The 13,550-nt window shown below is 44.2% G+C and overlaps 1 protein-coding gene across 1 annotated transcript in view; it reads right to left on the reverse strand.

The window, feature by feature from the left end:
- LOC105945150 (MORC family CW-type zinc finger protein 3) overlaps nt 1-8,823 on the reverse strand; it is a 42,555-nt gene extending 33,732 nt beyond the window's left edge. Inside the window, exons 1-2 of the mRNA XM_018091785.2 lie at nt 8,785-8,823; nt 370-442 (exon numbers count right to left, since the gene is read on the reverse strand). Of these exons, the coding sequence (XP_017947274.2) occupies nt 370-442; nt 8,785-8,823 (112 nt within the window). The remainder of the gene's footprint in view (nt 1-369; nt 443-8,784) is intronic.
- Nucleotides 8,824-13,550: the final 4,727 nt, after the last annotated feature.

The raw sequence follows: 13,550 nt of genomic DNA on the forward strand, positions 1-13,550 counted from the left end.
CCTGTCCTTTTCTATTCCCTGCCCTGGGGGCTCAGGCATATGAAACAATGTAACACAAGGCAGCAGAGTGACAGACCTGACTCGCTGGGGGAGACTGACCTTTGCAACATTGTGTAAAAAGTAACAACCAGGACTTCAGCAAGCTTTCAATAGCAATTACATTTACAAATAACTTTTAAAGCACTGACATTTTTTTTAATACATTCATATTGGAAAGTTGCTTAGAATTATGTTTTCTTTTATTAGGCAAAAAAAATATTTTTGGGGTTGACATGTCCTTTAATGCAACATGTATGTTGTACTGTACATACACAGGTGATAGTTAATAACATAGAGCCTATACTATGAGAGAAAGGCAATAGCACTTACCTATGAGTTCAGCAAATGCACTGAAAGGCCACGTATGGCTGGTGGAGTTGGTATGCAGGAACTTGGGGTGTAGCTGAAAGACACAGTGCAGCAAATTCAGGCAGATATGGAGTAATTACTATTATTTGATATTCAGTAACCAACCAGCATTTAGCTCTGATTGTTCAAATGCAACAAGCTGGGTATAAACAAGGGAGCATGCTCCCATTTTGTAAAACTACATCACAATTATTTACCAGCTTAGTTGCCCTTCTCTGGACCCTCTCTAACTCAGTAATGTCCCGTTTGAGCACTGGAGACCAAAACTGAACAGCATATTCTAGACGGGGCCTTACCAGCGCTCTGTAAAGGGGAAGAATAACCCCCTCCTCCCGTGAATCTATACCCCTTTTAATACAGCTCAAAACCCTGTTTGCCCTTGCAGCTGCTGCCTGGCATTGCTTGCTACAGCCAAGTTTATTATCTACAAAGACTCCAAGCTCCTTCTCCATTATGGATTTGCCTAGTGCAGTCCCATTAAGGGTATAAGTGGGGGCATATTGTTACATCCCAGGTGCATGGCCTTACATTTATCCACATTAAATCTCATCAACATTTAGCCTTGTGGCCCTAGAATTTACGTGGCTGCGGACCATACACATGGCCTGAGGTGATCCTCAGCCAACCAGATTTCCCATCCTGCCCAGTGATTAGCTGAATGTTACTGGTCAGTTATACTTTTAATACACAGGTCAGTGATCTGATAAAGAAAAGAAGCAGTCAATAATGCAATTAAAATTCTGATGGATTCCCACACCAAAATCATTTACTCTAGTTTTGTAAATTTGTCTTTATATGCTTGTTTGTTTGGTGCCCTTGGGAAACAGACGGTTCTGCCTGTGTAGTGAAAGCTTTAGGGCAATGGCCTATGGTACAGTTGTAAGTCCTTTGCCACCCATGCATTTCCAGCATTTGGCCCTGTACCTTTATAGGATTACAGAACTCATGGGATACATCTGACATGCAATAGTGCTCTTTGCACTAGAAGAAACAAAATAATTTAATTTCAAATCGGAATTTCAGTTCTTTATATTACTAGTAGTGGCTTTCTGCCACCCCTGGTAACTCACCGGCCACTGCCATCTGAGGCGACCCCTGCCAGGGGCACACAGCACTTTTCTTACAGTTACTATTGATGTCAATAGCATGCACAAGGGAGTACAGAGAAATCCAACTGAAGCCACTGTGCAAATATGCTTTATATACCCACAACCGACTCGCCAATGTCTGACACCACCAGAGTGGAAGGATAAGACGCAAGTTTATGAAACACAGCCACTAGCAAGCTTTAGACGGAGCTAAGACCTGGCAGCATTAGAACCAACACAACCTGCTGGATGAGTAAATGGTCGCCACAAACATACCTGACTATTCTGCAGGGCAAGTCAGATCAACATGCCAATGTGGTCATTACCCAATGGGAATTGTAACTTGGACAATTCAGACATCAGTCAAACAGGCCATCAGAAGAGTCCTATTGCAACAAATTATTAAAGACTGTGTTCCAGCCCTGTATTGGTCAGTTTTCATTAACTGAGAAGTCTTCTTAATGATTATCTTTGGCTGCGGTGCTGTCAATCACATTTTGGCAGCTTCTGTCACAATAGTGCTACTATTCAGCATAGGCTTCGGAAGATTAAATCACACAGTCAGCACTGTTGCTGTACCCAACACAAAATGCAGTAATTATGTTGATTCTGCAGTAACCGATAACACAAAAATAATAACATATGAGGTATTTTCATTTTGGGGCCCCTGCCAGCCTTACAGTTAGGTAATCCTATGCACAATAGGAATTAGTCTATTCAGTGGACCCCTGGCATTCATATTTAGTACTGAATGTTTATGTTGCTACCTAATGATATGTGTAAGATAAGCTGCAAATTGGAAACTTTGAGCTGAATTGCAGTAGATAGACATATGTACCCATTTTGGATTTGTCAGAATATGTACTTTACTAAAATGTAGGGGTTCCTGGGGAAAACCTACTGTTAGTTAGATTTTTGGCCTTAGAGTCTAAAGAATGATGATTTCTGGAGTGGTGATTTGGTAGTGTATTTATATGTTTCTGATAAGTGTCGATATTATGGAAAATGTTTTTTATTCATTCGGTAGACACCCATTTAGAAGACTATATATTGTTACAGAATCATACAAAAATTCCACCAATTTGTTTCTGATCTAAGGTCCAACTCCCTCTAATTGTACATAACGCTATTTATAGCATGCGTTAAAAATGTTATTGCTTCTTATTTTTCGTGACTTAACGCACGATTCACTAAAAGGATACTTGTGTTAATTTAGACGCAATGTTCTTTGCGTTAAGTCGCGATGAGCCTTTTTCTTGCGTTATTTTCCGCAGCGCGCTATATTAGCGCATGATTTAACTCACGTAACCATTATGTTCGTAAAACTACTTTTTCTTAATGCCCATTTCCCTGCAAACTGGCGGCTGCATCACTCTGGGGCCAACACAGACTTGAATACATCCCACTGCAAAGTCCTTATTGTGTTGCCAAAAGCTCACAAACCACAATTTTCTTTAAGTACCACCTGCCCCAAGTAGGTGTTAATATTCGCACAGACTAATGTGATATTTAGTGCATTTAACGCTTCATATGTGTTTGTGAATCATGCATTACTACTATTTCCATTCGCTAATTAACGCAATGCATTAAAATTAACGCATAGCAGTAGCGCTCTATTTAATGCACGCTATATGCATCTTAACACATGCGATAATACTTTAGCGCGTCAATTTTAATGCAAAAAAGCTTATGCACTTTCGTGAATCAACTCTAATGTGCTTAGCACAGTGCTTCTCAACCTGTGGGTCGGGACCCCTTTTGAGGTCGAACGACCCTTTCACAGGGGCCGCCTTAAACCATCGGAAAACACACATTTCCAATGTTCTTAGGAACCAAGACACCGGGTCACCACAACATGAGGAACTGTATTAAAGGGTTGTGGCATTAGGAAGGTTGAGAACCACTGGCTTAGCAGAACCTGCTGCCTCCCTGTTTAAATTATAATGTGCTTGGGGTGTCAGTACCCACTGTCTCCCCATTTATAATATAGGGCACTTGGGCTGTCACTACCCATTGCTTCCCTGTTTATATTATAACATCCTTGGGGTGTCAGTACCCACTGTCTCCCCATTTATAATATAGTGCACTTGGGCTGTCACTACCCATTGCCTCCCTGTTTATATTATAACATCCTTGGGGTGTCAGTACCCACTGTCTCCCCATTTATAATATAGTGCGCTTGGGGTGTCACTACCCATTGCCTCCCTGTTTATATTATAACATCCTTGGGGTGTCAGTACCCACTGTCTCCCCATTTATAATATAGTGCACTTGGGCTGTCACTACCCATTGCCTCCCTGTTTATATTATAACATCCTTGGGGTGTCAGTACCCACTGTCTCCCCATTTATAATATAGTGCGCTTGGGGTGTCACTACCCATTGCCTCCCTGTTTATAATATAACATCCTTGGGGTGTCAGTACCCACTGTCTCCCCATTTATAATATAGTGCGCTTGGGGTGTCACTACTCATTGCCTCCCTGTTTATAATATAATATCCTTGGGGTGTCAGTACCCACTGTCTCCCAATTTATAATATAGTGCACTTGGGCTGTCCCTACCCATTGCCTCCCTGTTTATAATATAACATCCTTGGGGTGTCAGTACCCACTGTCTCCCCATTTATAATATAGTGCGCTTGGGGTGTCACTACCCATTGCCTCCCTGTTTATAATATAACATCCTTGGGTGTCAGTACCCACTGTCTCCCCATTTATAATAAAGTGCGCTTGGGGTGTCACTACCCATTGCCTCCCTGTTTATAATATAGCATCCTTGGGTGTCAGTACCCACTGTCTCCCCATTTATAATATAGTGCGCTTGGGGTGTCACTACCCATTGCCTCCCTATTTATAATATAACATCCTTGGGGTGTCAGTACCCACTGTCCATGTTGATTTTTGGGAAATGAGAGGACATGAATCCTGTGACAGTCGGTGACATGAGCTAAGAGTGAGGGCAGATCTGGAGAAGAGAACTGCACTTCTATATATATCTATATATGTTAATAATGTAAAAAAAGTTATACAACATAAAATGTTTTGGACAAAATACAATAACAGCAATAAAAGAAAGAGCTGGAAACCTGTTGCGAGACTGTGCGTTACATCAGGTTGCCCTATTTAGCACACATTTCAACATCTGGCAGTTTGAGCAGTTCCGCAAAGACAAATCAACACCAAAAAAGATTGAAGTGCCAATTAATAAGCCGGCCCCTCCTCTCCTGTCTGTCAGCACTAACTGTCACTCTCTCAAATGCTGAAACGAAACTTAAAGGAAAGTACTGGGGGGCAGGAAACATTCTATTCACTGACACAGGAGCACAATGACAGTTAATTCACTGTATTAGTCCTGTATCATTTACCCCCCTAGGTGAGGCACAAGAACTGTGGGACTACAACTCCCAGCATCCTTACTGACAGTTCCTTACTGGCAGTTCCTTACTGACAGTTCCTTACTGATAGTTCCTTACTGATAGTTCCTTACTGACAGCTCCTTACTGACAGCACCTTACTGACAGCACCTTACTGACAGCTCCTTACTGACAGTTCCTTACTGGCAGCTCCTTACTGACAGTTCCTTACTGACAGCTCCTTACTGACAGCTCCTTACTGACAGCTCCTTACTGACAGCTCCTTACTGACAGTTCCTTACTGACAGCTCCTTACTGACAGTTCCTTACTGACAGCACCTTACTGACAGCTCCTTACTGACAGCTCCTTACTGACAGCACCTTACTGACAGCTCCTTACTGACAGCACCTTACTGACAGCTCCTTACTGACAGCTCCTTACTGACAGCTCCTTACTGACAGCACCTTACTGACAGCACCTTACTGACAGCTCCTTACTGACAGCTCCTTACTGACAGCACCTTACTGACAGCACCTCACTGACAGCTCCTCACTGACAGCTCCTCACTGACAGCTCCTCACTGACAGCTCCTCACTGACAGCACCTTACTGACAGCACCTTACTGACAGCTCCTTACTGACAGCTCCTTACTGACAGCACCTTACTGACAGCTCCTTACTGACAGCTCCTTACTGACAGCTCCTTACTGACAGCACCTTACTGACAGCTCCTTACTGACAGCACCTTACTGACAGCTCCTTACTGACAGCACCTCACTGACAGCTCCTTACTGACAGCTCCTTACTGACAGCTCCTTACTGACAGCACCTTACTGACAGCTCCTTACTGACAGCACCTTACTGACAGCACCTTACTGACAGCTCCTTACTGACAGTTCCTTACTGACAGCACCTTACTGACAGCTCCTTACTGACAGCTCCTTACTGACAGCACCTTACTGACAGCTCCTTACTGACAGCACCTTACTGACAGCTCCTTACTGACAGCTCCTAACTGACAGCACCTTACTGACATCTCCTTACTGACAGTTCCTTACTGACAGTTCCTTACTGACAGCTCCTTACTGACATCTCCTTACTGACAGTTCCTTACTGACAGTTCCTTACTGACAGCTCCTTACTGACAGCTCCTTACTGATAGCACCTTACTGACAGCTCCTTACTGACAGTTCCTTACTGACAGCACCTTACTGACAGCACCTTACTGACAGCTCCTTACTGACAGCTCCTTACTGACAGCTCCTTACTGACAGCTGAACTTGTATCAGCACCAACATGTCCCACCCCAACTACTGACTACAGAGCCCCGAATGCATTTCTAGCATGGCGTGACTTTCCCTCCTAATGTCCAATGTGTGGGTAGCAAGTGAAGTGCCCATTAATGAGCCGGCCCCTCCTCTCCTGTCTGTCAGCACTAACAGTCACGCGCTCAAACACTGAAACGAAACTTAAAGGAAAGTACTGAGGGGCAGGAAACATTCTATTCACTGACACAGGAACACAATGACAGTTCATTCACTGTATTAGTCCTGTATCATTTACCCCCCTAGGTGAGGCACAAGCACCTTTCAGCACCCCAAACTGTAGGACTACAACTCCCAGCATCCTTACTGACAGCTCCTTACTGACACCTCCTTACTGACACCTCCTTACTGACAGCTCCTTACTGACAGTTCCTTACTGACAGTTCCTTACTGACAGCTCCTTACTGACAGCTCCTTACTGACAGCACCTTACTGACAGCTCCTTACTGACACCTCCTTACTGACAGTTCCTTACTGACACCTCCTTACTGACAGTTCCTTACTGACAGCTCCTTACTGACAGCTCCTTACTGACAGCACCTTACTGACAGCTCCTTACTGACAGTTCCTTACTGACACCTCCTTACTGACAGTTCCTTACTGACAGCTCCTTACTGACAGCTCCTTACTGACAGCTCCTTACTGACAGCTCCTTACTGACAGCTCCTTACTGACAGTTCCTTACTGACAGTTCCTTACTGACCGTTCCTTACTGACACCTCCTTACTGACAGTTCCTTACTGACAGTTCCTTACTGACCGTTCCTTACTGACACCTCCTTACTGACAGTTCCTTACTGACAGCTCCTTACTGACAGTTCCTTACTGACACCTCCTTACTGACAGTTCCTTACTGACACCTCCTTACTGACAGTTCCTTACTGACAGCACCTTACTGACAGCACCTTACTGACAGCTCCTTACTGACAGTTCCTTACTGACACCTCCTTACTGACAGTTCCTTACTGACAGCTCCTTACTGACAGCTCCTTACTGACAGCTCCTTACTGACAGCTCCTTACTGACAGTTCCTTACTGACAGTTCCTTACTGACCGTTCCTTACTGACAGCTCCTTACTGACAGTTCCTTACTGACCGTTCCTTACTGACAGCTCCTTACTGACCGTTCCTTACTGACAGTTCCTTACTGACAGTTCCTTACTGACAGTTCCTTACTGACCGTTCCTTACTGACAGTTCCTTACTGACAGCTCCTTACTGACAGCTGAATATGCAGCAGCACCAACATCTCCCACCCCAAATACTGAGTACAGAGCCCCGAATGCATTTCTAGCATGGCGTGACTTTCCCTCCTAATGTCCAATGTGTACCCCACTTCCATATGTGGGTAGCAAGTGAAGTGCCAATTAATGAGCCGGCCCCTCCTCTCCTGTCTGTCAGCACTAACAGTCACGCGCTCAAACGCTGAAACGAAACTTAAAGGAATGTACTGGGGGGCAGGAAACATTCTATTCACTGACACAGGAGCACAATGACAGTTAATTCACTGTATTAGTCCTGTATCATTTACCCCCCTAGGTGAGGCACAAGAACTCTTCAGCACCCCAGACTGTAGAACTGCAACTCCCAGCATCCTTACTGACAGCTCCTTACTGACAGCTCCTTACTGACAGCTCCTTACTGACAGTTCCTTACTGACAGCTCCTTACTGACAGCTCCTTACTGACAGTTCCTTACTGACAGCTCCTTACTGACACCTCCTTACTGACAGTTCCTTACTGACAGCTCCTTACTGACAGCTCCTTACTGACAGCTCCTTACTGACAGCTCCTTACTGACAGTTCCTTACTGACAGCTCCTTACTGACAGCTCCTTACTGACAGCTCCTTACTGACAGCTCCTTACTGACAGTTCCTTACTGACAGCTCCTTACTGACAGCTCCTTACTGACAGCTCCTTACTGACAGCTCCTTACTGACAGTTCCTTACTGACAGTTCCTTACTGACAGTTCCTTACTGACAGCTGCACTTGTATCAGCACCAACATGTCCCACCACAACTACTGAGTGCAGAGCCCCGAATGCATTTCTAGCATGGCGTGACTTTCCCTCCTAATGTCCAATGTGTACCCCACTTCCATAGGCTAAACAATAACACCACAAATGGACAAGATACATCAGTATAACTATCAATTAGCTACTAATATGACTGCAACACCCAGCATCCTCCAATTCTCTTGTCAGGGGAATGCTGGAAGCTGTAGTCCATCAAGTTTAAACACTCACTCAGCAAACTAGTACAGTGTATTATATGTAAGAGAGAGCAAAAGGGTTAGTTGTGCCCCCCACAAGCCATTAATAAATGATAAATGTGGGGGTGCAGTTAGGGATGTGACCACATTGCCTTGTGCAGAACATGTTGCCCTACGTGCAGGCAGTGGGTGCCCCAGCAGTGCCAGACACGGTGCAGTTACCCCATGGGGTTTAGCAGCAGTAAATAGAGCCCACAGGGAAAGCAGCCATGGGGGGGTCCCACTCTCATTCACTGTGAGGAGAGCTCTGGCTGCTGCACAATACAATTCCCTTGAAAGCCTTTAGTTTTGCTCCTCTCCTTTCCCTCCCTACTAAGCTCCCATAACCCCTTCCACTTACCATGCTCACTCGAATCCCACCTGTTTTATTCGCTGCCATCTTCACAAATAAAATCCAGAAACCTAACTTGCCCACAAAAGCTCAGCTTACCCCGACCTTCTTCCCCGGCTGAAGCCTTACAGCCCTTACAGGCGAATACTGAACCCCAACTTCCTGTTTAAACTCTTATAGTTTATCTGCATGTAATAAAACTATTCCCCACCCGCCTACCTCCTGTTATTGCTATGTGGCTTCCACATGCAAACACTATTAAAAGAGGAAAAAGAAGACCAACTGAAAAGTTGCTAAGAATTAGCCATTCTATAAAGGTAAACTATTTCCCCTTTAGGCCACCTGTCCCAATTCTTGGTGCTCCACTCTACATAAATGAAAACTCATTATTAGTGTTGCTATTAGAATGGGGTGCTATGACTTTTCTAAGGGGTGGGCGGTTAATTGCCCCCGCAGGGGAAACGTGAAACGTGAAATTTATCACATTTGAAGAGGTTTGCAACCTGTGTCAGAAGATACCCCGCACAAGGGTATAAGTTTTACCCCCGGGGCAAGAGAGGTCCCCAAATTTGCCCCATTGACTTATAATGGGGATTTTGGTGAATAACTAGTTTGTCGTAGACCCATGAATGAGGTGTCAAATCATGCGGCTTATTCGGGAATGGGATGCTATGACTTTTCTTAGGGGTGGGCGGTTAATTGCCTCCAGCAGGGGGCAATTAACCGCCCATAGACTTAACATTGAGACCAACTTTGACTGAGTCCCGCACCGTTTGTCGTAGGCCCATGAATGAGGTGTCAAACCGTGCGGCTTATTCGGGAATGGGGTGCTATGACTTTTCTGAGGGGTGGGCGGTTAATTGCCCCAGCAGGGGGCAATTAACCAAACTGAAAGAAACATTGTAATATTGGGGCACGAGTTTTGCCACGGCAATCACCACTCACATTTTCTTCAGGAAATGTACCTCTCTAGTTATATAGTATTGTCTCCTATTTACACTTTAAATGTAAGCTTTAAAGGGCAGGTACCTCCTTCCTTTTGTCTCGTTAACACTTACTACTAAATTGTGAATATATATTTATTTTATATGAATGTTTTATTAATCTTTTGACCTTGTCTTTTCTATTAAAGAATTGATCAAACAAAAAATACATCTATATACATAATATATACACATATATAACTTTACCTGTAACTTTACTTGTGACCTGCCCACAAATTTAATGTTGACCAATAGCAGTTCCTTGCCTAGAGCTCTGCTGCATCTGTCTTTTCAAACATAAACTGCAGTTCCATTTCTCATGTGCTTTACTTACAGAATTACAGAGAATACAGACAGGTACATTGTTATTATTATTATTACAGTGTTGAGGCACAATGACTGGAAAATCACAAAGGAGAAGGAAAGGTAAAAACTCAGTAAGCTGTATCAGAAAGGTCTATGTAAATACAGCCATAAGCACTAACAGTAATGCTGCACTGAGTCCTCTATCAAAAGAAACACAGGATTTCTTGTTTCTTTTTTGTAAACATGATGTTTCAGTGTCTGACTTCCTCTCTCAGAAACAGCCTTAATTCCCAGGGCCAGAGTCTGCTCAGTTCTCTCCTCTCTCCCCTCTCCTGTTCCACCCTCCCACCAGAATGCTAAGAACTCCCTCCCCCCCCTTAGGAATGTGTGATCTGAGCTATAATGACCAGACTGCAGGCAGGAAGCTACTTAAAATGGCAGCTGCTATCTTAAGCAAAGGGAGAAAGTTTCTAAAGCTGTTTACTCAGGTATGTTAATGGTTTTTGCAGAATAAATATAGGGTTCTAGGTGGCACTAACGTGGCAAATCTATTGGCAGTAAGGGGAAGGGTTGTCTCTTGTACAATGCTCTATGAGACACAGCAAATGAGGAAAATAACAGGGGCTGTGTTCACTTGGGCTGGGGAAGCCAGTGCAGGTTCTATAATGATAATGTGTGTGAGCTCTCTGCCCAGGAAGCAGGAAGTGGGTTTGTTGCTCATGCAGTGGGCTTTTGAGAGAGCTGAGGAGAACAAAGTGTAATTTGTATGGAGTCTGCTAATAGTGGGTTGCCAGCTGGCTGGTATTTCTCCAGCCTGACTGGTAAAAATTATTCTTGATGCCAATGTTATTAATAGGAAAGAAATCTACAGTTTTGATTGGATAAAAACAACATGTACTGCCAAACAGAAATACTGTGCATAGAGGCCCCTAATAGCCAATCACAGCCCTTATTTGGCACCTCCATGGACTTTTATGGTGCTTGTGTTGCTCCCCAAGTCTTTTTACATTTGACTGTGGCTCACGAGTAAGAAAGGTTGGGGATCGCTGCCTTAGATGGACATGTTTATAAACAGCAGTTTCTCACAGCACCTTTTCAGGCTTTTTTTTCATGGTCTGTTGCACAGACTTTTCCTGGTGATGGGTTTGGTGTGAGGTTTGCAGAGTGCCATTGAGCCCTATGGGAGACTTTCCTTGGGTCGGGTTGGAGCTGCAGAGTGCCATTGAGCCCTATGGGAGGCTTTCCTTGGGCCTGGTTGGAGCTGCAGAGTGCCATTGAGCCCTATGGGAGGCTTTCCTTGGGCCGGGTTGGAGCTGCAGAGTGCCATTGAGCCCTATGGGAGACTTTCCTTGGGCCGGGTTGGAGCTGCAGAGTGCCATTGAGCCCTATGGGAGACTTTCCTTGGGCCGGGTTGGAGCTGCAGAGTGCCATTGAGCCCTATGGGAGACTTTCCTTGGGCCGGGTTGGAGCTGCAGAGTGCCATTGAGCCCTATGGAAAACTTTCCTTGGGCCGGGTTGGAGCTGCAGAGTGCCATTGAGACCTATGGAAAACTTTCCTTGGGCCGGGTTGGAGCTGCAGAGTGCCATTGAGACCTATGGGAGACTTTCCTTGGGCCGGGTTGGAGCTGCAGAGTGCCATTGAGCCCTATGGAAGGCTTTCCTTGGGCTGGGTTGGAGCTGCAGAGTGCCATTGAGCCCTATGGGAGACTTTCCTTGGGTCGGGTTGGAGCTGCAGAGTGCCATTGAGCCCTATGGGAGGCTTTCCTTGGGCCGGGTTGGAGCTGCAGAGTGCCATTGAGCCCTATGGGAGACTTTCCTTGGGTCGGGTTGGAGCTGCAGAGTGCCATTGAGCCCTATGGGAGACTTTCCTTGGGCCGGGTTGGAGCTGCAGAGTGCCATTGAGCCCTATGGGAGACTTTCCTTGGGTCGGGTTGGAGCTGCAGAGTGCCATTGAGCCCTATGGGAGACTTTCCTTGGGCCGGGTTGGAGCTGCAGAGTGCCATTGAGCCCTATGGGAGGCTTTCCTTGGGCCGGGTTGGAGCTGCAGAGTGCCATTGAGCCCTATGGGAGACTTTCCTTGGGCCAGGTCATGCACTGAGGGTTCAAAGCCAGAAAGGTTTTCCCGCTGTTTGCGATCGTTCGGATACAAAAATCGGATCACCATTCGCAAACGATCGTTGAAACAAACAGAATTTTCGTGACTTTTGCAAACATCAGAAACTATCAGATTTTGTGATTCGGATTCGTACTTTAATGAATCTGGCCCTTAGTGCCTTAACAATCCTTAAGAAACAACGGTTTACGATGCTCTGAAGAAGCAAAGAAAATAGTGTTGAAAACTGCAAAACAGGCAGAATGTGAAAAACATTGGAAAGAAAATATAAATGATTTTGTCCTTATTTTGAGACTTTTTTTTACATTTAAATAGTCAATAAATTATTGAAAAAATCATAAAATTCTGTTACAATTTACTTACTCTGTACTCCCCATTTTTGATAGAAATCTGTTCAATACATTTCCCCTGAATGTTTGCGGTATAGGCATTCAGCCCTATCTATACACATACACAGGGGGTGATTAATAGACATTTTCCCCACAAGCCAAGTTTTTTGCACAAAACTCCCAATGTTCAAATTATGTTTAGAAATGTGAATGCCCAATATCTATTAAGTGCAAAATACCCTAAAGCTCGAATGTAAAACTGGCATCTGGGCTTGCAAATTTAGGTAGAAGTCAACAAATTTGAAAAAGTTTATATATTAATAAACAAATAAACAAACAGTTGTTTATTTTTTTAATTCAAATTTATTTGTATTAGGAAAAAGACCTCTCCAATTCACAAACTTGAAAATTGATAAATAAGTCCATTAAACGATATATATATAAATATACACACCAATATCTAGCCCAGGGATCCCCAACCAGTGGCTCGGGGGGAACATGTTGCTCCCCAACCCCTTGGATGTTGCTCTCAGTGCCCCCAAACCAGGGAGTTATTTTTGAATTCCTGACTTGGGGGCAAGTTTTGGTTGAATAAAAACAAGATTTACTACCAAATAAAGCCCCCTGTAAGCTGATAGGGTGCATAGAGGCCCCTAATAGCCAATCACAGCCCTTATTTGGCTCCTCCATGAACTTTTATGGTGCTTGTGTTGCTCCCCAAGTCTTTTTATATTTGACTGTGGCTCACGAGTAAGAAAGACTGGGGACCCCTGATCTGTACTAACTAGATATTAGTATCACAATAGCCTTGGATACTATGCATATTAAAGAAACCATCCATGCCCATCTTAAAGGCATTAATAATTTCCCAACCTCGCTGCCTTCACTGTGAAAAACCCTATGGTGCTTCAAATAAAAATCCAGTTCTCAGTGCAAAATGAATGATATTCAGGACACAAAATACATCAGGACCATTTGAAATATATTTTATTTAAAATGTGATTTTTTTTGTTTTATAAGTCTGTGCAATAGTTTGATTTTGTG

This window comes from Xenopus tropicalis, chromosome 2 (genome assembly GCF_000004195.4).
Source record: "Xenopus tropicalis strain Nigerian chromosome 2, UCB_Xtro_10.0, whole genome shotgun sequence".
In the NCBI taxonomy this organism is placed as follows: Eukaryota; Metazoa; Chordata; class Amphibia; order Anura; family Pipidae; genus Xenopus; species Xenopus tropicalis.